The sequence below is a fragment of the Carcharhinus amblyrhynchos genome, chromosome 27 (genome assembly GCF_965287045.1).
Source record: "Carcharhinus amblyrhynchos chromosome 27, sCarAmb.v2.hapA, whole genome shotgun sequence".
Lineage (NCBI taxonomy): Eukaryota > Metazoa > Chordata > Chondrichthyes > Carcharhiniformes > Carcharhinidae > Carcharhinus > Carcharhinus amblyrhynchos.
The window spans coordinates 12,067,269-12,092,494 of NC_137350.1; the positions used below are offsets into that span (position 1 = coordinate 12,067,269).

At 39.9% G+C, this 25,226-nt stretch overlaps 1 protein-coding gene across 4 annotated transcripts in view; it reads right to left on the reverse strand.

Annotated features, from left to right (window-relative positions):
* Nucleotides 1–223: 223 nt before the first annotated feature.
* gpatch8 (G patch domain containing 8) overlaps nucleotides 224–25,226 on the reverse strand; it is a 174,689-nt gene continuing 149,686 nt past the window's right edge. For 3 of the 4 annotated variants that reach the window (XM_080213740.1, XM_080213741.1, XM_080213742.1), the window contains 3 exons: nucleotides 23,205–23,348; nucleotides 8,105–8,235; nucleotides 224–6,938 (listed from right to left, as the gene is read on the reverse strand). In XM_080213740.1, coding sequence (XP_080069866.1) covers nucleotides 3,020–6,938; nucleotides 8,105–8,235; nucleotides 23,205–23,348 — 4,194 coding nt within the window. In that variant the 3' untranslated portion in view covers nucleotides 224–3,019. Of the gene's footprint in view, nucleotides 6,939–7,446; nucleotides 7,513–8,104; nucleotides 8,236–23,204; nucleotides 23,349–25,226 lie in introns of those variants that run through there. The other variant, XM_080213743.1, reaches the window with a different exon arrangement.

Here is a 25,226-nt window from a genome sequence, read left to right on the forward strand (position 1 = left end):
CACATACAAAACCCACTGACCTCAATATAAACTGATGGCTTTGAAGTAGAATAGCAATGAAGCCCTATTTGAACTAATCAAACCTTTCTTGGCACTCAGCAAAAATGCCACTCCACTGTTGGGAGTCCTTAGAATACTGGTAGTGACCGGGTCAGATCTTCTGAAGTCCCGTGCACTTGTAAGCTGCAGCAAAATGGTCAGTGTCCAATAAATAAAGACAGAGTTCACAAATTATCCATACTTTATTGTTATAAAGGTTTTCTCCTATTGTACAGTAATATTCTGCATGTTCTTGTGACAGAAAGTTAAATAAAATATGCAGTTTATGCAATAAGCTAGTTACATTTCTTTCTAGTTTTTGTTATATAACATTTTAAAACAGATGGAAGAAGCTGCTTTGTAAGATGTTCTGGGGTGTTTAGAAGACCGAATTGAATCAAAAAGCACAAGATCAAACAGAACTAACTACATGGGAAAACATTCGTCAGAATAATGTAGCCCCAATTAAACACATCCTTACATCATGATTAACAGTGCACACAAACTGTGGCACAATCTGCTCAGCTTTACTCGCCTTTTTTTTCCCTCATCATCGCCCGTGCCCATAGATCGAAATAGTAATTACAAAATTAGAACTCAGCCACAAGGAAAAGCTGGGCTGTCTCCAACACTAAGCAAATGGCAAATCCAAATCATCAATTACACACAACTGATGATTGGAAGCAGATTCTCCTAAAGGGCAAATGGCATTCTCTTCGTGTGGACCTACATGATAGTCTATCTCAAAAAAATGATGAGTTTTGGTGTATTTCCCTGCAATGGCTTGCATTCCCCATAATGTTATCTGACAATTAGCAAACCCTTGAGATATTGCTATACTTTGCATCCTCAAAACACAGCAGGGTCTTTAATACTGTACTCCCCACCACCCCCCCCCGCCCGATATAATACATTTTTTTTCTAAATCAGTTTCAAAGAATCATGTAAGTAGCCTGGTTTTATTGGATGAAAATTCAAAATACTGAAACTACTGCTGATCTCACTCAATCCAAATGCAAGCCATTTATAATCTGAACTTGAAACATGAATTTAAAACAAATTCAATTTATTTTGCCATGCATATTGCAAGGCAGCATGAGTATTTCAAATTACTGTGTCAAGCATGAGCATAACAACATAATTTGAAATGCAAACATACTTAAGCCCACACTAGATACCTGCTATAAAATGGATGTGAAATAAATTAACCTGGATCATAATGATGAAAAATTCAGTTTGATTTAATTATGTAAATATTGCTTCTGATTTGCAGTCATCTGTGTAATAAACTCTCAAATGGCGGAGCCTTTTCAGACATCCAGACATTCATGACATTATTTTATGGTGAAATTGTAGGAAAACCATTGCTAATGTAAAACGCATGAACTGTACTGAAGAACCATGAGCAAAGCCTGCCTTACTAAAGGCAACCCTGTTAGCTAAGTATAATCAATCTTGCAGAACCAAGCAGATAATCATAATAGACGCCTGAATTGGACTGGGATTAGAACTTATTGTAAGTGAGAAGTGGTTCTAATACCACTGTTAAATGTTTTTCCTGGCATTAGTTACCTAAAAACAAATTAACTGCATACTTTTTAAAAAGTTGAACGTGGTAGTTATTGGTCAATCTAATTGATCAGTTATAAGTTGAGGTGTCAGTTCTGTGCCTGCGTCCATTAGCTTATAGATTCCTTAAGCTCTCCCAAACACCACTTTTTGCAGAGTTGCTTTTTCACTGAATACTTTGCATATGCAAAAACTCAAAATAAACCAAACTTCAAGAAATTTTACATTTACAGTACATAAAAACTTCAAAAAATACATGGGTTTTGGTAAAATATACATGCTTAGTTTCTGCCATAAACAGAAACTTATGACATTTACCTTTACAAGGATCGCTTAACCTACAAACATATTTACACAAAGCAGTATGTTAGAACAGTACCACAAAACCAAATGAATTTATTCTTTAAAAAATATTATTGCAGTACTCTGCATGTATTGTTTTGGATGAACCTACAAAAGCAGCATCACCTGTACAGAGTTCAGTGCAATTCTTTCCACTTTTTTTAAATTATAAGCTATAACTTATACAAAGACTGTTGAATTTTACAACAGCTCCAGGAATAGATCTTTTCCCACAAAGATTTTAGACATCTCCCCAAATTCCACTGGTCTACTGAAGTTAGCTTAAGCTGAAACAAATGTGATTTCTTTTGAGATGTCACGAGAAAGTCTCTCCTTTCTTCTCTCAATATATCAGGGACCGCCAAACCTGCATTCTCTCATTCACAATCTAAACTGGTGAAGTGACTATGCAGAGCTATCATTTGGGCAATTACACGCAATTGCTGTTCTTGGTTTTATCTCCCCAGATTTCAATAGCAAGCTACATCGAGGTGTGGTGCCGATTCCGTTATCAACCATATTTCACTTCTCATGGTTATATTTTTCAGCCATTACTGATCAGAGGCTATCTTCTACTTAGTTTCAAAATCCATTGAGATTTTTGCATCAATCAACAAAACCACCCCACACTATCCACCACCATGTTGATTTACGCATGACAACGGATTCTATAAAATGGAGACAGATTAACATGGATTTTCGCACTAAGATGGCAGTTAGCAATGGGATAAGAGGAGGCCAACCCACTGAATATAATATTGGTGCACTCTGTCGCTAATAGTCAAGGTGTTAACCTTGACTCCTGCTGAGTAATGCACCAAGAGTTTTGGGAAATCCACATAATTGGTTCTAACCTTTTTTTTTAAAAATAAAAGAACATGGAAATCCCTGATATTACAAGCAAACAAACTGCAATATATTCTTGGGCCTGAGCCTGAACTCTTTGGCTGTTGAAAAAGGATCAGTCTGAACTGCAACTATGTAGCATTTTCATACCAAACTAACTGTTGGTAGAGTTATTTAATGAAATGAAGCCTGATGCCAATCTTTTCACTCACTGTAGCTTGCTTCAAGTGCCGTGACTGGGAGGATGCTGGAGTTCCTGCCCTGAAAAGATAGGATGGAGGAAAGGATGAAGATGGAGAGCAGAGGCACCTGCTCCAGCAGGCCGAGGGGCAAAGAGAGCAGGGTACAGGGCATGGGGGACTGGGTGAAGGGCTAGGGGCCCTGCGTGGAGAGCTGATGCAGGTATAATATGTATTGGATGGCTAGTCAGGAAAGTGGCAGGATGAGTAGGGTAAATAGATGGTGTAATATGTGACAGGGAAATGGGGGTTAGGTGAGGCTGGGGTATGTGATGGATTTGAGCAAGAGTTTGTGGATGTGCGTGTGGATGAATACCCATGGCAGCAGCTGCAGCTGCCTGATGCTGTAATATAGCGTGGTGAACAGTGGTGATAGATGTTGCTGTTGCAGCTGCTGATGGTTGTTGAATATGAAATTGCTGGAGAGTTGGAGCAGGAGCTAAGGCAGTTGAGGTAGGGAAAGTTTTCACTTGTTTAGCTAGCAGCTGTTGTTGGATGTGCTGTTGAGCTGCCTGTTGTAGCTTACTGTACTTCTCCATTTCTTCAGGCGTGAATGTTATAGGCTGTCTATCAAGTGGGGCCACTGATGAATCTGTATCCTCTTGGGAATCCTCGTCAATTTCTTGTACTTCAGCCTGTGGAATATAATTGGAGAATGGCTCTGCGTCTGGTACAAAATGCATCATAACAGGTTCACCAGAATCTTGCGGTCCCAATTCTGAAGGTTCTTTGATGACTTCAACTTGTGTGGTTATGTCAGAAATGTAGGCTTCAGAGATGGTTTGAGTTTCCAACGTGAAACCTTTATGAACAAATTGGGTTTGACAAGCAATTGGTTGTATTTTCTCATTTAAAGGTGATATTTCTTCATTTTCAGATGATTTTTCTTCTATGGTTTGAATCTCTCCTTGCACGGTCCAACTGAGTTGCTGACTGACTTCTTCCTTTGTTGTATCTTTAGGTTCTGCTAAATACTGCACCTCTTCTTTGTCCCCTTTCTCCAAACAAAAGTCTTCCATTTTCTTTGTGGTAGGTCTTTTGGTTGTAGGTAATTTTCCAATTAAAGGAAGCAGCGCCTTATTGCCCAAAGCTGGGGGAAGTTTAGGTCCAAAATAACCCTGAGGGGGATCTTTTAGTTTAATACCTACTTTATTAGGTACTGTTGCTGCTTCACTATTTGTTTCAGATTTCTTTTCAACCTTTTTAGACTGAATCTTTTCCAATAGCTGTTTAGCTGTTAAGGAATTTCTTTCCTCTTGTGTTGGTTCATCTTCTAAATCCATTTTCCCTATGCTGGAAGGAGTACTGCTGGGGTTTCTTTGAAAAGTACTGCCCAGCTTTGCACCATCCTCTTTATTCTCTTCCTTCTTCAAAAGGTCACCTTTTTTCCCCAACAGCCTGCTTCTGCTGTAACAGGGAGATTTTGACCGATATACCCGATCTCTTGAAAATGACCTACTAGAATTCCTTCGACTGGACCGTCTATCGCTGGAGCTATCATGGCTGTGTGACCCTTTGTCCCTTGAAATGGATCTCCGTGAGGTACGGTGCCTAGTGCTACCACTGCGTTTGCGGCTATAGCTACGGCTTCGTTTCCAGCTTCGTTGTGTTGCACTCTGACTACGCCGCTTGCTTCGGCTCCTGCTGTGGCTGCTACTACGAGTTCTGCTTCGGCTATGTGTTCTACTGATGGTTCTGGTCCTCGTCCGAGTTCGGGTTCTTCCCCTGCTGCTACTTCTGGATCTGCTTCTACTTCGTCTATAGTCGTCATCTGATGAAGAATATTTGTGCTTTTTCCCTTTGTGTCTTGACCTTCTATAGTCATAATCTGAATCATGAGATCGTTTACAGCGATGTTGTGACCTATCACTGTAGTCACTGTAACTATCAGAGTAGCTTCTTCGACGACTGTATCTGCTACAGTCTGAGGAAACATCAGAACCAGATGAGTAGGACCTACGTGATGATCGCTGGGAGGATGAACGACGTCTCCTCGATCTACTAGAATAACTTCTGTCACTTCTTGAATCATAATCATCACTGTAATGGGAAGAGGATTTTTGTCTGGACCGTTTTCTATGGGATTCATCATAACTATCAGAGTCTTCATCTCTGCTGCTGTCACGGCTCCTATGTCTAGCTCGGTTCTCTTTCCGACTGGACGTCCTTTTCTTTGAATCACTACAAGAACCTGTCTTTTGCTTTTTGCTACTGGGCTCCTGAGGACAATCTTCTTTTCTACTGCTGCTGCTGCTACTTCTACTACTATCTTCAACAGCAGCAGGTGTATGTTGGGAATCATCCTGAGATCTGCGCCTTTTCTTCTGTGCTTGGGTGCTTTCCTCCATAAACTTTATTGTAGCCATCTGGACAGTGTGTCCAGCAGCAGTGTCTTTGCTTTTCTCATCTACGTTTTTGCTCTTGTGTTTGCGTTTTTTTCTTTTCTTCGAATTCCCATCACGGGCTTCACCATCCTTTTGCTTTTCTTTTTTCTCACTAGCATTCTCCCTCAAATGCTTGCCTGACTTTTTGTGCTTCTTTTTCTTCTTATGCTTGTGCGATTTCGTGCTCTTGTCTTTGTTATTGGTAGTTTTGTCATTTTCATCAGCTTGGGCTTCAGATTTTCTTGCACTCGGGGAAGGCTGTTCTGGCGGCTGAGTATCACCTGCACTTGTTGTTGTTTTCAATACAGCTTTACTGGCACTTACAGTACACTTGTCCTGAGAATCTTGATCACGATTCTGTACATGTGAACTCTCACGGTCTTTTCCTTTGTTTTTTCCTTTAGTATCCCTATTCCGTGCCAGTTTAAACTCGAAATAGAGGGGATTGCAACTATAAGAGATGCATGGTTCACTCTTTGTAACCATCAGTAGTTCTGAGGGCCACTGAAGGGTGGTACTTTCATCCTTGCTTAAGACAGGGAAAAAGGGCCCAGTTGGTTGTTTAGGTCCATTGAGAACCTCTTTACTTGCTGAATTGTTCTGTTTTCCCTCCTCACAAGCACTGGGCTTTGCTGGTGGGGCCTCACTATTTTGTTTGCTTATGGCCTCAGGGGACTTTGCATCTTTATCAGGCTCTGTGTTTGTTGCTTGATTGGCAGCACCATCTTCCTGTTGCACATCACCTGTCTCAATTTCTCTTTCTTTGCTTTCCTGAGGCTTCAGCACGTTTTGTAAATCTGGATTACTTTTTGTAGTCTCTGAATTTTTCTTACTGACACACTTGCTTGAATCATCCGTAGCTTTCATAAACAACAGAAATGGAAAGTTAGGTTTCACTTTACAATGTGCAGGAGGAATGTAATGATAATATTCTGGTTCGGACTGACTGGTATCATCCTCTTTCTTCATCATCTTTTTCAACTTTGATAAGGTACTATTTATAGAGTCGTTATCACTTTCTGATTGACTTGCCCCTTCAGCCTTGTCAGAATTTGCTGTAGCTTCAACCTCCATCGACTTTGGTGATCCTTGACCAGAGGACACTTTGTCATCAGTATTCGCTGTTTCAGATTCATTTGGTTCCTCTGCAACATCACTGAATACCGAAGCTGAAACGTCAAGCCTGACTGGTACCTTCTTCGCAAAAGAAAATGACACTCCGAGCTTTTGTAAGGGGGTGCCAGAATTGTTCTTAAGCTGACTGATGCTGAAAGATTGTGCTGGCTGGTTACTTTGCCCTGAACTGGCAGAGATTCCACTAACACAATGACCTGCATTGTCAGTTTCTCCTTTGCCGTCTCCCGACACGCTGTCAGATACACTCCTGTTAGCAGATGGTGATGCGGACCCACTTGCCTTTCTTCCACCGCTATCACTTGTGCTGACAACCTTTCTGTCGTTAGCATCTTCGTCAACAGCCACCGTGGTAGCTCTGAACATAGGGCCGCTTCCTGGGGCGCTGCACAAAAGAAAATGGAACAAGTCAACTAATACTGCAGATGACTGGCTGATATTTTAGCTCCAACAAGAAAACGAGCAATTCGTTTTACACAATTAAAAATCACAGGCATCAAGTGCTAAAAGCCAATGAGAAGCACAAGTAGCAAGAGAATCAAGAAAAACTGCAAATGCTAGAAATTGGAAATAAAAACAGAAATGTTTGGAATTACACAGCAGAAACATCAGCATTGAAGAGAGGGGTTAAAGTTTCACGTATAGGCCCTTCATTAGCTTTGTCCTGACAAAGGAGTCTACATCTAAAAACTTCTCAGTTACTGATGGATCTGCGATGCACTTACAGTTTCTGTTTTTTTTTTATCACGAGTAGCGACAATTCACTTGAGGCATAGTTGTGAGGCATTGCCACCTAAAGAAAAGCAGGCCAGCAATTCTTGACAATTAGGATCAATAAAAAAAAATCCAAGCGAAATGCAAAGGTCAAACAGTTTAAAAAGAAGCTACAACACCAGATGAAGATCTGTCATTATGGATCAAAACATCTTGGCAGAAGCACAAGACTTGTACTGCACGAGTGTCCTGCATATTTCAAAACAAAGGAAAAAAAACACTCAAAAGGCACTTCCTTGACATAACGTTGAATTTCTCAATTTGAATCAAAACGACTTAAAAGAAAACCCAATAAATTTATTGCCACAATAAAAAATTCATTTTATTCCTAAAGACACATATGCCACTCATATTTCCTATTTCTGTCTCTATCTCACATTCCTCAACTAAAAAGAAATGATAACGCTAAGAATCTCAAAATCAATGGGATAAACCTCAGGTAGCTGCATTGAGTTGTAGGTAGAAACTGTGGCACCTTGTATTTTTAAAGAGCTATGTGCCTGGCAGTTCTGTTGTGCTGCTTTCTGCTTGGGAGTAAAAAGTAGTGTATAAAAACCACAGTTCCATCCAACCATTTGGGAAACTTCATTAAATATCCCAACGGCAAAAGAAATAAGCAGCTGAACCCTACTTCAGAATGTGACATAAAACTTGCATGGCAGTACAAGTACAACCCCATAGGAGATACACACATTCAACTTTAAACGGTTGTGACCATTGGACACAGCTTATAATTGGGAATGGGGTAAAAGTTGCTCCGTGCAATGCAACACATACCATTCCTGTTGTTTTCGCTGCTCTGCAAGCTCATGGAGCCGTCGAAGTGCTCTCTCCTGCTTTTTCTCATCTTTTCGAGATCTTGAGGAAACGTTACGAGCAAATTCTCTTTGCTTGAGGTCTTTTAATCTCTATGGTGGCAAAAGTAAAAGAAAAGCATTTCAATTATAATCCCAATAAATGAAACTAAAAATCCTGCTGAAAAATGTTCCAGGGCAGTTAACTTTGTTTTTGGTGTGCATTTGTGTTGCACTTGTTTCTTTACATCAGAAGTTCTTCAAACAAAATTCCCCAATAAAACAGCTTTGGTTAGTGCATTCATTTGTATGCGAGACTGTAAATCTCTTGTGGGAGCATAAAATTAGGGGTGGAGCAGTCAATTTGTGTACAAGGTCAATTGCTCCACCAGAACAATTTTCCCCAAGATTATGAACTATGCAGCAGCATTGCATTAGTGCATTATCATTTTTGCTCAATTCTGTTCTTCCAGCACAGAGATTTAAATAGCAATCCCTTGATTCAAATTACGGTCCAGGCACCCTCTGCAGATTTAAAATTAGAAATAGCCAAGCAAGGTAGATAGGGGAGATGGTATTAAACATCAGCAGCAGGAGCCAAGGCTGGAGACAGAAGAGATAGGTGTTATTTAAACATTATAGTGCTGGATGAAAAACAGTAGATAGGAATGGATTGGTTGAATTAAATAAAAAATGGTGATTGAGTATCTGTAGACACAGTTGATAGGGAAGGGAGAATTAGTGGGTATAAACACTGCATTGTTGATACAAAAATTGTGGATTTGGGCCATAATTTTGAAAGTGTGGACAAGTCATCTAATATCCAAGTGTATACAGTAGTCAATTCATCTATTATTTTGATGCAAGTTAGCAAAGTAGAAATCGAGGCATGTATCAACAGAAATTTCCATTTTGTTAACCTTGTTGCATCTTGCATTATTTTGAGTGATTTACTGAAGACCATTTTCTTTAAAACTTACCTTTTAAAAGTAGTAAACAGTAACATTGGCTTCATTTCCTGAAATAAACAGTGGATACTTTGGGCTATGAGAATAGGCATTTTTTTAAAAAATGAACTTACTTTCTTTAGCAACGACAATCACTATTATTGCAACTTTAACAAATGAAATTGCACACACCTTGGAAAAGCGCACTAAATATTAAATGTTGACCTAGAAAATAACTCCATGGCCAACACTGTGTATTACCAAGGGACAAATAAAAAGCAATGTCACATTTAGGAGGTCTCTTTGGCTGTAAAATTAAAACAAAAGATTGCGGATGCTGGAAATCCAAAATGAAATCAAAATGCTGGAAAACTTGGCAGGTTTGGCAGCTTCTGTGGAGAGAAGCCGGTTAGACCTTATTAAATGGTGGAACAGGCTCAGGGACTAAGTGGCCTACTTAATTTGTATTTTTCTAAGTTGACCTGACAGTAAATATGTATGATGTGATCCTTTATTTTCGGCTGGTTTTTAAAGTATTAATTGTGTGCACTAAGTGTACTAATAATTACCTCAAGTTAAGATTAGTGATGGGTCCACTGAATCATTACCAACTGTAATTAATTTTTTTCCCCTAATTAGTTTTGTTTCAGTCTGATTTCCTCCTAATATCCAGCTGGAGCAGTTTCCATCCACCATTAACCTTGGTTCACACATCTTCATATCTCACTACTTCCCCTGAGGAAAGCTTATAATAGAGCATAACCTACACCCTAGTAGGCATCACCTGCAACCCATACTGGAGAAGCTGTCAGAAATCAGATTGTTAGTTGGACTGGATTAGCAGAAATTATGTGGAGCACATCAAGTGTTGCAGATAGGACTTCACTGTGCAACCAATCTTATAGCTCCTATACCACCAATAGCTTTTGTTATGAATTAGCTGTATTTTGAAAGTAAGATAATAAGTATAAGAGTTCAACTATTTATGATTAGGAGATAGTTGACCTGATATATTAACTCTGTTTCTCACTTCACAGATGCTATTAGACATACTGAGTATTTCCTGTATTCTGTTTTTATATTTATTTGAAATGTTTATCCAAAATTTGTTCTACTCTTAATGTGAAGGTAAAAAAGTCTGGATCTCAAAGAGAACACAATTTAAAAAAGGTCAAAGATAAAAATAGTTTTGATGCAACTATTTAATATAATTATGAAGATAATTTAACTGCAGTTAAACTATAGTGATTATTACAACACGAAAATCCTTTCTTCTATAACTGACTTAGACTATCAATACCTGAGATTATATCTCCCACCCGAAAAGGAAAAGGGAGAAAGCAATGGAATATGGCACAAATTAATCAAAATCTTTAAAATAAATAGTTTAATACCAATCTGCAATTGGTTAGCATGGGCAAGGAACAGGAAATTTGGATTGCACTTTACAACTACAGACATTGACTCAGATATTTTAAATAACAAAAAACAAAAAACACTACTGTCTTATGTAGGGATTGAAGAATTTGCTTTGTGATATTTCAAAAAGATGTAAAAATAGCAAAAATGTTAACTGTTGGCAGCTGTTTGTCAAATCAGCCAAGATTCACCTATTATTGTCCATATTTTTAAATGCCATATTGCATTTTTTTTTTACAGACGGTAGTTGCCATACTGTGATGTATAAATCTTCTGAAATGATAGTACTGTACTTAGACAACCACTTACAATAAATAAAAGCAAATTACTGTGGATGCTGGAATCTGAAACCAGAAGAGAAAATGCTGGAAAATCTCAGCAGATCTGACAGCATCTGTAAGGAGAGAAAAGAACTGATGTTGAGTCCAGATGACTCCTTGTCAAAGCTGAGCTGGACTTGAAATGTCAGCTCTTTTCTCTCCTTACAGATGCTGCCAGACCTGCTGAGATTTTCCAGCATTTTTTCTTTTGGTTTCACTTGCAATAAAGTGCAGTAAATGTTAAACAAAATTTACATTTTCGTACAAACCCTTCAACAACTTTAGGTTTATTGTATGTTTTACTGTATTAGTGAAGTGTTACAATCCAGAGTTGTAACGACACCAAAACTGTCAGCTTCTGCTGTCATCACAGTACAAAATCAACAGCAATTTCTGGCGTCAGTACAATTGCCATTAAATGTCATCAGGATACTCTTTTCCTCCATAAGATGCAGATGCAATTAGCACAAGAGTGATTTGATATGTTATGCATCATTCTTACTGTAAAAGAAATATATAAAATGCCATGTCTCATTTAATGAGCTGTAGCTAAGGTTTTAATGGTGTACTAAGTCAAAATTACTGCTGGACAAATTATCTAGCCCTGAAATACTTAATTTAGAAGTCTGGGTCATTATGCCCATTCATTCCATGGTAAAAGCTCTGTATATTTTTAAGTGATAACTGTTTAAGTCTGGTTGATATTTCTACCTTTAACCTATCTGTATACCCAATCGTTATTTTGCCTTTTAAGTGATTAATGAGTAATAATACGGTTTTACAATTCCTGGCTTGACGTCTGGGAAAATGTTTCAATTTGACTGGCTGACTTCTCAATGTGATTGATAACTTTGCTGTTCTCAAAGATCCCCTATTATTAGAACCAAAGGAAAATGACACTAACATGGGAAATTGATTCACAGAGCTTGTTAGATCTTTGTGGGCAGTTTTCTTTGAGATCAGTGCTGAGCATCAACCTTTCACCACTGACCACAGAATATGGCCCTCAAATTCCACCGATGACAGATGATTACAGTTTAATCAGATGCTTCATCAGAGACCAGGATTACTTAAGTCAAGCTTAAAAATGTCAGTTTTTAATCATTTTAAATGTTTTGCTCTCCTATACACTAGGCTGAGTAAGCCTTTTATGTGGGAGGCCAGCATAAGCAATTACAGACATCTGTTGATGGCCCTGCCTTTGCAACCAGAACAAATGATCTGGAGCATGATCTTTAATTTCCGTATAATGTTACATAGCCTATTACATTGAAACTTATGGTTCAAGTGAGGAACAACAAAACTCAAATGTGTGACAGTTTGGCCATCAAGTGGTGCTGGGGATGATACTAACACAACAGCAACTGGGAGCATGTCTTACCTACTTGATTACAATTGGCAGTATAATGCTAAAGGATATCCCAGGACCAAATTACTTTACACAGTTAAATCTGACACTCAAAAATTCCACAAAAAGAACAGTGCTTTCATACGACAGAAGTATCATGGGCAAAAAGCAAATGAAGAGATTGCAAAACTGCATGAAGGGCCAGTACATTAACTGATGCAAGACTAAACAGGGAAGACACAGAATATAACGATAAGGCTCTAATGTAAGGAAAGTCACTCATTATTTGGATTCCGAAACATTAGGACTTGCTTTCAATACATCAGCTGAAAATGTCACAGCATAAAAGTAAAAAGTAAAAATACAACAGTATGGAAGAAGAGACATAAAATGAGCAAACAGCCAACACTTAATTTCTCTCTAAGGAATATGCTAGCATTGGTAACTGCATAACTTTAGGGATCAACTAGATTTTTAAAAAATGGTGGTTGTTTGGGGTTTGGGGGGGGGGGGGTAGGATCCCCAATTATTTGGGGGAGATCAAATAATCTATATTTTAAAGTTTATTTAATTGGTGTCACAAGTAGGCTTAAATTAACAGTGCAATGAAGTTACTGCGATTATCCCTAGTTGCCTGTTTGGGTACACAGAGGTAGAATTTACCATGGCCAACATACCTAACCCGCATGTCTTTCGGGCTGTGGAAGGAAACCGGAGCATCCAGAGGAAATCTACGCAGGCACGGGGAGAATGTGAAGACTTCACACAGACTGTGACCTAAGCTGGGAATCGAACACAGCTCACTGGTACTATCAGGCAGTAGGGCTAATCACTTTGCCACCATGTCATCCTATATTTGTTCCAAAGATCAATTCCTAAAAATGAAATACTTGCTGGTCCATTTGTAATTGGGAGATTCTCCCTGATTAGTCCAGGTGACCTCCTTTCTATTGAAGCCCTTTCATGCAGTTAAGAAGGTAACCCCGGTGACTTATGCCTTGCATTGAAAAGCACACCTGACTTCAAATCTGGAGATACTAACTGTATTTATACCCCAGCTAAATAATGGATGAGGTTGCCCCTCCCAAACTTCCTTTACCTATTAATCTTGCCATAAAAAGATCCTCCTGGAACATATCAATTGGTAATGGGAGACAGTGGCATAGTGATTGTCACTGGACTAATAATCTAGAGACCCAGGGTGTTGCCCTGGGGATCTGGGTTTGAATCCCTCCACAGCAGATGGTGGAACTTGAATTCAGTAAAAAGAGTGGAATTGAAAGTCTAATGATGACCATGAAATCATTGTCATTGTTGTAAAAACCCATCTGGTTCACTAAAATCCTTTGAGGAAACCTGTCATCCTTATCTAATCTGACAGACATGTGGCCGTAGACTCTCAGCAGAATGATTCTCTTAAATGGCACCTGAAATGGCCTGGCAAACCACTCAGGTCTGTCAAACCTCTTAGCATTGTGGGTGTGCTACGCCACATGAGCAGCAGTTCAAGGAGACAGCCCACCATTACCTTCTCAACGATAATTAGGAATGGGTAATACACGCTGGGTTAATCAGTGAGGCCAAGGCCCAACGAATAATGAGAAAAAAATTAATTTGGCTAATTTATTTCTGCCTGAGAGTATGGTAGTTGCATGTTCAATCGAGGCATTCAAAAAGAGAATTCGACTATGACCTGAAAAGGAGAGAAGTGCTGGATTATAGGGAGAAGGTACCAAGTGAATTGCTCAGAGAGCTGGTTCAGGTAAAATGGGCCAAACAGCCTTCTTCTGTGCTGTAACAATATTGTGGTTCTGTGAACCCCTTATTTCCGCAAAAAGTGCTGTACCCTCATCCACTGAAATTAACTAAAATCTGTATCCATTGTCACAGGAATAGTACAACATGTATCAGATAACTAATGTCTAGCAGCAAACTGCAATCCAATAATACAATCAAGGGATTCAGGCAACATCAGAAACCCCAAGCAGTGAAACTTGGCCCATATTATAATGATCATCTAATCTTTAAGATTAAATTGCAGTTGCAACCACACTCCCAGCCATCCTTTCTTTTATGTAATAAGTCAAGGCTGCTTGAAATCTGTTACACCTTAGGGTCAATTTCTGCAATAGATGACTAAACGTTCTATACATTTTTGTGTTAAGCAAAATGTAATGGAATTTATTCTGGATTAAAATAACACATTTTTGAGAAAGGCGCTTAAAACAGTAAACTTACAGTTACCAAATGAACAACTGGAGCCTGGGTATAATAGAAACCTAGAGCAGGAGGGACAATATAGCCAGGTGCACGTCGATAACGTAGATTATCCAGGCTAAATTAGCAGAAATAGTAGGAACAACAGATTGAGAGACACAGCAGATGGATAACCAGCTTTTAAATTAATATGAACGTTTCCAGCAAGCACAGGGATAAAGACAAAGCATGCAGTTAAATAAAGTGAGTACCACTTTAGTTAACTGAATGCCACAACTTTGCTATCAACTTCTGCTAACACTTCTGCTGTGTGCGCGACAGGAAAGAAGATGCAGGGTTATTGCTGCAGTGAAGAAACGACAGAGGAAAGATAGATTCTTTGTCCAATTATGGCAAAGAGTGGGCTCTTAAAGTTGGAGGGCCAGAGGGCTTCCAGCTTAAAAGCAGCAGTGGCCTGCAGTAGATATCAAGAAAATAAAAGGGTGATTCAACAAGCAGGCATCTTCTCAGTAACTTTCCTGAATTTTGGTTGAAGAGACACATCCCTTGTCACTGTCAAGATTTGTCCTGGAGGATGAAATTGCCAGAGTGGATCTTACTGGTGGCAGTTGGTTTGGAAATTTTCCGTAAATGAAGACTTGCACCTTCAAACAAACAGTCACGGGAGATGATGACTCAGTGAAATGAGGAGATGTGAACCCATTGGGAGCTGGAAGACTTTGCACTGTTTCTTGAAAGACTGCAATTCCTTGGACAATGCATAGTAAAGCAGAAACGTAGCGTGGGATTATTGGTTGTGTTGAGACATTTCAGGGTATTAGTTGCCTATGTGATGCTTAGTTGAAGTTGCTTTTAACTTGTTTGTTACAGTAAACATCTTAAAACTCAATGTTGTTGCACAATTCCTTTTAGTTTATCACTGGGAATTCGTATCTCTTGTTTAAGGTTATCATTCTCAACGGTTTTGTAAAACTATTTATTTTCATGCATCTTAACTTGCTGATATTATGGACATTGGTGATCAAATGTAGGATTTATCCACAAGTAAGAGAAAAATCACTATATTGCCAGCATTTTGCCCATAGCCTTGAATGTTACGGTTTCCAGATCTTAGGGCCTTGGTAGCTGAGAGCACAGCCACTAAGGATGGGGCAATTAAGGAGAGAAATGCTAGAATTAGATGAGCGTAAATGCCTCAGAGGTTGTGGGGCTAGAGGAGGTAGGGAATGAAGCCAATGAAATGGGTGAAATTGTTAATGGGGCAAGGCTCATGATAGTCAAAGAGATCAAATCAGGATTGAAGATTCAGGAATTGTGGTGGGGCAGAATGGCTAAATGATACAACTTATGTTTACACAGTGACTTTAACATAATAAAAGATTCCAGGGAGCATTTATAAAAGAAGTATGACACCAGGCCACATGAAGAAATATCAACTTAGTTGACTAAAAATTTGATCAAAAGGAAGAAATCAAGGTAGAGGAGAGGAGAGGAGATAAGGGGAGGCAATTCCAGATCTTGGGACCTTGGTAGCTGAGAGCACAGCCACTAAGGATGGGGCAATTAAGGAGAGAAATGCTAGAATTAGATGAGCGTAAATGCCTCAGAGGTTGTGGGGCTAGAGGAGGTAGGGAAGGGGTGAGGCCACAGAAAGATTTGAAAACAAGACTGAGAATAACGTGCCATTAGAACCATGCGCTGGCCATCTCTTGCTCTGCAAATCAAAATTCAGGAATAGAGTTGCACCACCTCATCAGGATGGGAAAGAAACGAGGATCAGCATTAAATGATGGGCTGTATTTGTATTAATGTGAAAACTACACCAACAACCCATTCACTCTTCCTCAGCACACACCTGCATACTACAATCAAATAACTTGTTGCAGGTGAAGAGTCCAAACTGAAAGTATTTGAATAGCGTTGCATACTTCTATTCTGTCAAAAAATAGCAAAATATGCAGTGTATGTAAAACCAAAGATTACTGCAGTACACAATATGCAAACATGATATAGAAGTAAAATGAGAAATTTCTAATTTAGTTGACTTCAGTTTGTAATTTTTGCCACTCAATTGAAGGCCTCATTCAGCAATGGTGAAAGAACATGCTAAAATAATTCAAAGCTGTCTTTTATCCCCAACTCCACAAGCACAAATAAGTGGTGACTTATTAAGCATTGTGACAAATGATGACATTTGGAAAACATCAATCCCCTTCAATCTTTCTCCAGTGCAGACCATGAGACACACTGTGATATCACTGCCTTTTGGTAATAAAATTCTCTGATGCCTTGAACTAGAAAAAGTGCCGCAGTGTTAACCTTCAAGATTGAAAGGTGAATCACTCTCATCGATCGAGAGAGACATCAGCAGCAGGCTGTACACTTCCACATAAATATTTCCCAAAAACATCACAAAGGGATGCGCAGAATTTCACATCACGTCAAACATTAATAAGTAATATCTCATTACTCACTCTCCACACACATACCCAAGAAAGTCACAGACCAGAAACTACAATTTGGAGTACTGTGTATTGTGAGATGACTTGGGGCAAAATTTTTGAGGACCTCCCAAAGTCAGTAATGGAGATGGTGTGGTAGGGGATGAAGATGTAAAAGTACTAGCCACTGTCAGCAATAATTACCAATGCAGGAGGACTGCAGCACAGGAATCCCATTCTTAAATGCATTAAAGCCAATGAAATGGTTGAAATTGTTAATTTAGAGCTCGTCAGGGCTGAAGTTCCATTTTTAAAGAATCAGCAGGTCACCTGCATCTTCAGAAACAGAGCAGCTGAAGCAGGTGGCTGCCATTGTTGCTCTAGGCCATCACCCCAACCCCATAAGGGTTAATCATCTGGTCATCACTCCAATTAATGGGGCATGAGGGACTGGGCAATTTGTAAGGGCCATCCTTGGCAATGCATAGATGGCAGGGACAGTCAGCACTCACCTGCCCAGGCTTCGAATAAGGTCCTGTTGGCACCACAGGGTAAAAGAACAGAGTTCATTTGCTTAGGACAATTAGATAGCCACCTGCCCAGAAGGAAAGCTCCAACTGCCAAGGGGGGCATAACTGTCAAACTTTGGGTCCCTAGCGTTACGGGTGCCCTCTGTCAAAGCGCGAAAGCTATTCACTTAACAAGGCATGGTCTTGAAAGGACATTGAGAAATGAATCTTATGTTCATCGCTGGTTTCTCCTAGATCCAAGGTATCACTGATTGCACCCACATTGCCATCAAGATAATCAATAACCAGCCAGTGATTTATCAGCACAAAGGACTTCCAGAGTCTCAAATGTCCAACTGGCCTTCCAGCAAAACAAGAGCTTCCTCCGCGCATGCCCTCATTTTCTGGCATTTGCCATAACTCTTTTATCCTTTGGCAGCTCAGTTCCCTCAAATCTTTAATCCAATCCCCAAAGTATCTGGAAAGATTACAGGGAACAAGGGAAATTCCTTTGAGATAGTCACTCAATCTTCCAATGGAACCCCAGATAAGAGGCCATCCAAACAATGCCACCTGCCCATCAAGGCAGCCACTGAGCAATTCTGGTACCCTACAGTACACTCTTACAATGGTCTTGGTCATTGCAATGTTCTGCTGGGCTCTCCATAATAAGGTTCTCCAGAAAACACAGAGCTCCTGGAAATGACACAGTTCACTGGAAGCAAAGCAGGAAGGGGAGGTGGAACTGGCGATCAAGGGAGGTGACACTGAACAGAGATTTCCCTGCTGCATGATGAGGTGGCATCCCCATGCCACCCTCCAAGACCTCCTACTCACACTCTCGCTCAGCCTCCAGCATTATATCTACATTGGCATCAATGAACCAAGGGACAGCTCTGCCCCAGGTGCCAGGTCTCCAGCTCCTCTGTAACATCTTGTTTCCATCAGAAGACGGCTTTTGCACAACCAGTAGGTTTTTCCCTCATGAGGGTCAACAGCCTCATTAATGGCTGCGGTGGCGGTATCTAACTGAGTTCCACCTCATCTGACCCACCTCCATTCTTTCTCCCAATGGCTCTAAGTGGCCAGGAAATACAAAATACCAAGTACAGGCTCACCCCTCTGAAAATCTAAATTTTAATCAGTTTCCCACTGCCAGCAGGTTTCTGACCCAAAAACAGGCTGGCTCTTGTTTCCTTTGACTGTGTTGAAAATTCAGCCCTTGATATTGGGCAATGTCAAAGGTATGGAATTAATCCCATCAAGATACAATTGCAGTAAGTGCTATTTGCCCCAAGGCACAAGTCTGGACTAACAGCATCTGCATGGAAGTAGCAATATTTTAAATAAAAAGGGATGGTGATATTAAAATTTGATGGCTAAGAAACATGAAGCTGATATGTAATGTCCTGTAGCAAATAAGTGCATCTCTAAGTTCTAACTTCTTCCAGGATTGCAAAACTAATTAACCCCTTTATTCCGTCAATTATTCTTCGAGATAATGCGCAGAATTTTAATATCTAAACTTGACTTCATCTAACTATTTTCAATTCAATGCTCACCACTAAAATTGTGAGCATTTCTTATCCTTCAGTATCTAATTAGTAAATTTGCTGACGACACCAAAGTTGGAGGAGTTGTAGACAGTGAGGATGGATGTTACAGTTTGCAGAGGGACATAGATAAGCTGCAGAGCTGGGCCGAGAGGTGGCAAATGGAGTTTAATACGGAAAAGTGTGAGGTGATTCATTTTGGTAAGAGTAACAGGAGTACAGAATATAGGACTAATGGAAGGAACCTTAGTAGTGTTGATGAGCAGAGAGATCTCAGGGTACACTTGAATAGCTCCCTGAAAGTTGGCACCCAGGTTGATAAGGTTGTTAAGAAGGTGTACGGTGTGTTAGCTTTTATCGGTAGAGGGATTGAATTTTGGAGCCGTGAGGTCATGTTACAAAACTCTGGTGCGGCCGCACTTGGAGTATTGCATACAGTTCTGGTCGCCGCATTATAAGAAAGATGTGGAGGCATTGGAAAGGGTGCAGAGGAGGTTTACCAGGATGTTGCCTGGTATGGTGGGAAGGTCTTATGAGGAAAGGCTGAGGAACTTGAGGTTATTTTCATTAGAGAGAAAGGTTACGAGGTGACCTAATTGAGGCATACAAGATGGTCAAAGGATTGGACAGGGTGGACAGTGAGAGCCTTTTTCCTCAGATGGTGATGGATAACACGAAGGGACATAGCTTTAAATTAAGGGGCGGTAATTATAGGACGGATGTCAGAGGTAGGTTCTTTACTCAGAGGGTAGTAAGGGTGTGGAATGCCCTGCCAGCAGCAGTTGTGGACTCGCCAACTTCAAATGGTCAGTGGATAGGCATATGGATAACATCGGTTCCACTGGTCGGCACAACATCGAGGGCCGAAGGGTCTGTATTGCGCTGTAATGTTCTGTGTTCTAATTATAATGTTGCCTTACATATGCATCTTGTACACCTATACTGACGTTGAAAATGGCTTAAGTGTCAAGCATGTTCTTTTCAGCAACTCTTGAGTGTTCATTCTATGCAGTGGACAATCTAGGCATGATATTCAAATGTGGAATACATACTGCTGAATCCTGCATTAACCAGGTCAGTATGATTTTATGAATTTTCTTCAACTACAGGGTCTCATTTATTAACAGCATTTCATGAGGGTTGTTTTTCTTTTCCGAAATCAGGCAGAAAGTTGCTTGCTTTTTCGTTATACAATCGAAGATAAACTATACCTAATAATTTTCTTTTGAACAATATGTTGAATCAGGTGGCTCAAATTATTCTAAGGTTACAGAATTAGACACCTGCTTCAAGAGCTTGATATTAATCTCCAGTCTTGACTGTAGGAACAGAGTTTATGAGTCATGGGCATGCTGCCAAAGAGACAATCAGCTGGCTGTGAAGCTGGCAAGGGTTTGGGGAAGTGCATTTACGTCAACAAATAGTGTGCACAATGACCACTGAAATTTCCTATGGTCTAAGTTGTGGAACTGAAGAACAATTTAACAGTTTGACATGAAGAGTTAACTCGGACAGAACAAACAAGTTTTTTTTTAAAGAAGAGAAAGAGAGCAGAAAAGAAAAAAGCTTTCAAAAACCAGTAAAATCACAGGTGGAGGTACTTGAGCATCAGACAGAAAATGGTTGAACAGTCAATGACCCTCAGGTGAGGTCCAAGTGAAACAGCGATCTCACAGATCGCAGATCCAAAGTGAAAATCAGACGTACAGATCGCCAAAATCATGAAAGGCACCTCCAAAGTCCAGGCAACCTATTCCAAAAGCCATTTTAATATCATTCCAGTTGAATTATAAGTGCACTGACATTGCCAATCCACCCCTTCTGAGGGGGTTGCTCACATGCAGCCCAACACAATGTGGTTAAGTGTGGAAGTTCATGGATTGGAGCTGACGTCCAAAAGCTGTCAATTTCTACATATTTAACATGGGGCAGCATGGTAGCACAGTGGTTAGCATGCTGCTTCAGAGCGCCAGGGACCCAGGTTCAATTCCTGGTTTGGCTCAATCTGTCGAGTTTGCATGTTCTCCCTGTGTCTGCGTGGGTTTCCTCTGGGTGCTCTGGTTTCCTCCCACATTCTGAAAGACATGCTGGTTAGGTGCACTGACCTGCACAGGCACTGGATTGTGGCGACTAGGGGAATTTCACAGTAACTTCTTTGCAGTGTTAATGTAAGCTTTATTGTGACTAATAAACTTTAACTTTATGCAGATTAAAATTCATTCGGTAGAAACCAGCTAATAGCTGGGGATTCTGAAACTGGAGTGTAATAAAGAGCAGTGGTATCTATGAGTAATGGCTAAAAGTGCTGGGGTGGCAATGATTACATAGAGCAGTTCTGCTGTAGGCAGCTACAGTGGCAAAGAAAAGAGATCATTCATTTAACTGGCACAAAAATAATGGTCCCATTACCAGTTCAAGCAGATGCTTGAACACTCCAGGGCTAAACTTTCTGGTAGCAGTTAATTGACTTCGTGGTTGAACAATTTTTAGGACCATGACAGGACAACAAGGGAAGAACAATCACTAACAGATAGTAAAGAAAAGCACAAATTCAAATGCACATGACTTTTCTTGTACTAAAATAATTAAATCACACAAAAAGCCATATGTTTCATACAATGAAGCAGGTATAACCGAAAACTCCATCTGTGAGAATGCTTTGTCTCAAGAGGCAATTAACTCATGGCATGATGTCACCAGTGAGATTAGAATATTTGGATAATGAAGAACCCAATGGGCAATGGCTGCTCCTCATCGTAATTACAATGGAAAATCGGGACTCTCGACAAGAAAATCAAATCATAGTCTCAAGTGATACAGTTCCACTGTACTTGTCAAGGTCCACAGCAGGGACAGTAAACTGATAGGCAAGTATGATACAAGATGTATCAGAGATTGGCCAGCTTCAAGACATAAAAGCCTGTTTTAATACATCTTTATGGATTTTCTCTCTGTACTCTCGCTTCTAACTAAACAAAACCCATTTAAAACAGCTAACCTAAAAATGACTTTGACAAGTGCACACTTTAAAATATTTCTGTTCATTTTGCAGAAAGGCTGCGAGAGGAAAAAAAGCCATCTATATAGTATATAACTATATAACTGATAGACATCCAGACAAATCCTCGAAATAATAAAAACAGATCACAGAACTGTTTCCATGCTGTATTTCTCTATGACTCGATATCTCTGACCTTAATGGAAGACAAATCTGAATAAAAACAGCACTTTCCATACAAACAAAAGTAGACTTCTGCAAGGTATGTAGTCAAAGCTGAAATGAAGAAAATCAGGGATGTTCAAAAGGTCATAATTGGAGGAACGTAGAGTTCTCAGAGGGCTGTAAGGCCAGAGGAGGTCACAGAGACAGGGAATAGCAAGGGCAAAGGGGGGTTTGAAGACATGGATGAGAATATCAAGCTTGAGGTGTTACAGCCCAGAAGTACAGGGATGAGGGGGAATAGGACTTGGTATGGATTAATAGATAGGCAGAGTTTTGGAGGAGCTCATGTTTGCAGCAGATAGAAGATGCAATGTCAGAACAGCATTAGAATAATGGAGTCTGAAAGAACAAAAGAATGGATAAAAGTTTCTATAGCAGACAGGTAGAAGTAGGCACCTTTGGTGATGGAGAAGGTACATAGGAAGTATAGGTCAGGGTCAAATAGGACACCAGACAGAAGCAGTGGGGATGGTGTCCTGGAAAGTGGAATCAATGGCATGGAACAAAGGCAATGAATTTGACCTTGCTAATATTTAATAACTGTTATTGATTGCTTCTGTAAAAGAGTAACCGTAAATAAACCTGCATGATAGTTTATTCCGCCAACCAAATATCTATCATCTTCTATGGTGGAAATGCTACCTGCAAATCCAGAGATAATAAATGACTTTATTGTTCATCTAGGACATACTATTCCAGGGGATCTGGCTTTTCTATCAGTTATGCAATGAAGTCTCTGAAGAAAAAAAATCTTAAATTGTGGAAGTTCTTTATCCTAAGAGATACATTAATTGTCCATGCACTCAGTCATTCCATTATGCCAACCACAGTAAATTTGTTCTCAAGCAATGTGGATAAAAATAAGAACTCTTATTGGCTTAGCAAAGAGGAGTACACAAAAATGTTTGGATTAGGACTTTTTCTGCCAGCCTTGTCAATGTCAGTGTTTCAAAGCAGATTAGGTATTTTTTCCCCCCACAAGTTCTGATTAGTGGGCCAATGTGTGTAAAATAGAACTGTGAAACACAAAATCTTCTTGGAACAAATAGCCAAACATGAACTTTTTCGATTACCGAATGTTAATTCTAATGTCAGCAGCAACTCACCTGTTTATGAGCATGGTCATATGAATTTATGTGGTTGTCAAACTCGTGATGTTTTTGGTACTGTTTATCACACAGTTCACAGTAAAAATTCGCTCTCAGGTCTTCTAAAGCTTTTGCAATTGCCTTTTCTTTTTCAGCATAATCCTACGAGAGAGAGAGACAGGGAAAAAAAAAATCAATCTGTTGGACCAGGGTTAGAAAGCATTTCAAATGTACTTCCTTAGTAGTCACATAACAGTTCTCGTCAGTACACCTATCGACATTTAATATCTTACCAAAACAGCTTTGGGCACACAAGCGATAAATAGTTGCATTTTGATGATTCAAGATTTAATTTTAGTAGCAACGTTCCTCCGAAAAGCTGGAAAAGGCTGACAGTGCTCCTCATGAAAATGGAGTTGATTTGGCCATCCGGAATAGGATCTTGGATGCATGTTAGAAATCCCCAATTATATAAATGAAAAGCTTATGTTATTTCATCTACAGCTCAGTCATAATCAAATGCCACTGTCGTCAGTGCTTATCCTTTGACCCGGGACTCCAATGAAAGTGTGAAGGAAAAGTTCTGTACTGACTTTGTTGAAGTCCTCATTCCCTTCCCAAAACATGGAAAGATCTGAGAGTCGTTAATGCCCAGGGTGGCATGATTCTGATGTCTTAAGAGTAACCATTGGGGAAAAACAGTGTGGGAAAACTTGTTTATACACTGCAATGAAGTTATTGCAAAAAAGCCAATGCAAGTGATGCTCTTTTATCGACGAAGTCTCCTTAGCATGACCTCATTTTAACAAACACCCTCTTCTGCCAAAGGGACAAATAAAAAACCACACGGAGGCATTCAGATCCAAGCGCCAGCTTTGTTATTGTAACACAGTTATTCATGAGGGAATTATAATTTTATAGTGTTTTCAAGGGGTTTTCAGCTGTCCTTCATTTGAGTATGGTAGTTCCTGAAGGTCACAAGTTTCTTCATGGGTCTTCAACGACAAAACAGGTTATTTCTAGACCTGCAGGTCTTGGAAACATGGGCTAGGATGCCCCGCAAGGTAGTGGGACCTAGAGTACAATGTTTCCTTCCTTTTTTTCCCCCCTTGTCTGCGACTTCTTTGCCTCATCATTAAGATGTTTGCAGTCAAAGCATGACGTAATTTGATGGACTAGTTGATTACGTTCTTGTTTGAGTCAAAGATTTAAGTGATATTTTTATCACTCAATTCATGTAAAGGACTGTTGCCTGCTGGACAGATCATTAACTTGTTCGATCGGTGACAATCATCCACCGAGTACCAAGAATCAAAAATTCAAGAGGAAGATCAATGTCTCAACCTTAAAGCATCTCAAACAAAAAGAAGAATTTCAAGTATAGCTGAGGACCGATCTGTAAAATCTCTGCACATGCAACTTATTTTAAGAACAGTGATAAATCGACAACTCCACAAGTCAACAGAACTTCTAATGTACAGAGCAGTTGCCATCACCGCATTCTTGAACTGCTGAGACACTGGGGCTGTGTATTGGCAATACACAAGAACACTAAAGAAATTCCATTCGCAATGCATCCGCCACATCTTCTGAACTCGATGATCGGACTGCTGAACAATTGCTAATGTCCTTCCTGAAGTCAGTTTCACATGCAGTCAAAAAGGCCTGTAAAATCCACTACAATGGACTGAACGCTGTATCATGATAGCTGAAAAACATCTTCCCTGTGAGATCTTGTTTTCTCAACTCTCAGAAGGTCAGTTTTCAGGGAAAAACAGAATAAATTGCTACAAAGACGCTGATGCTCGCCTATAAGTGCAGCGACATTAACATTAACAATGGGAGAAGCTTGCTACCAGATTGTTCAAAATGGCAACTTGTCCATCAAGCCATGTCATGCTTTGAGTGCAAATATCTTAATGATGAGGCAAAGAGGTGGCAAGCAAGTTAAAAAAAAAGGATGCAGATCCTGCCCTCTGGATCCCACTACCTTGCAACACACTCTGGCCCATGTGCCCATACGTCCAGAATCAGCCTGTT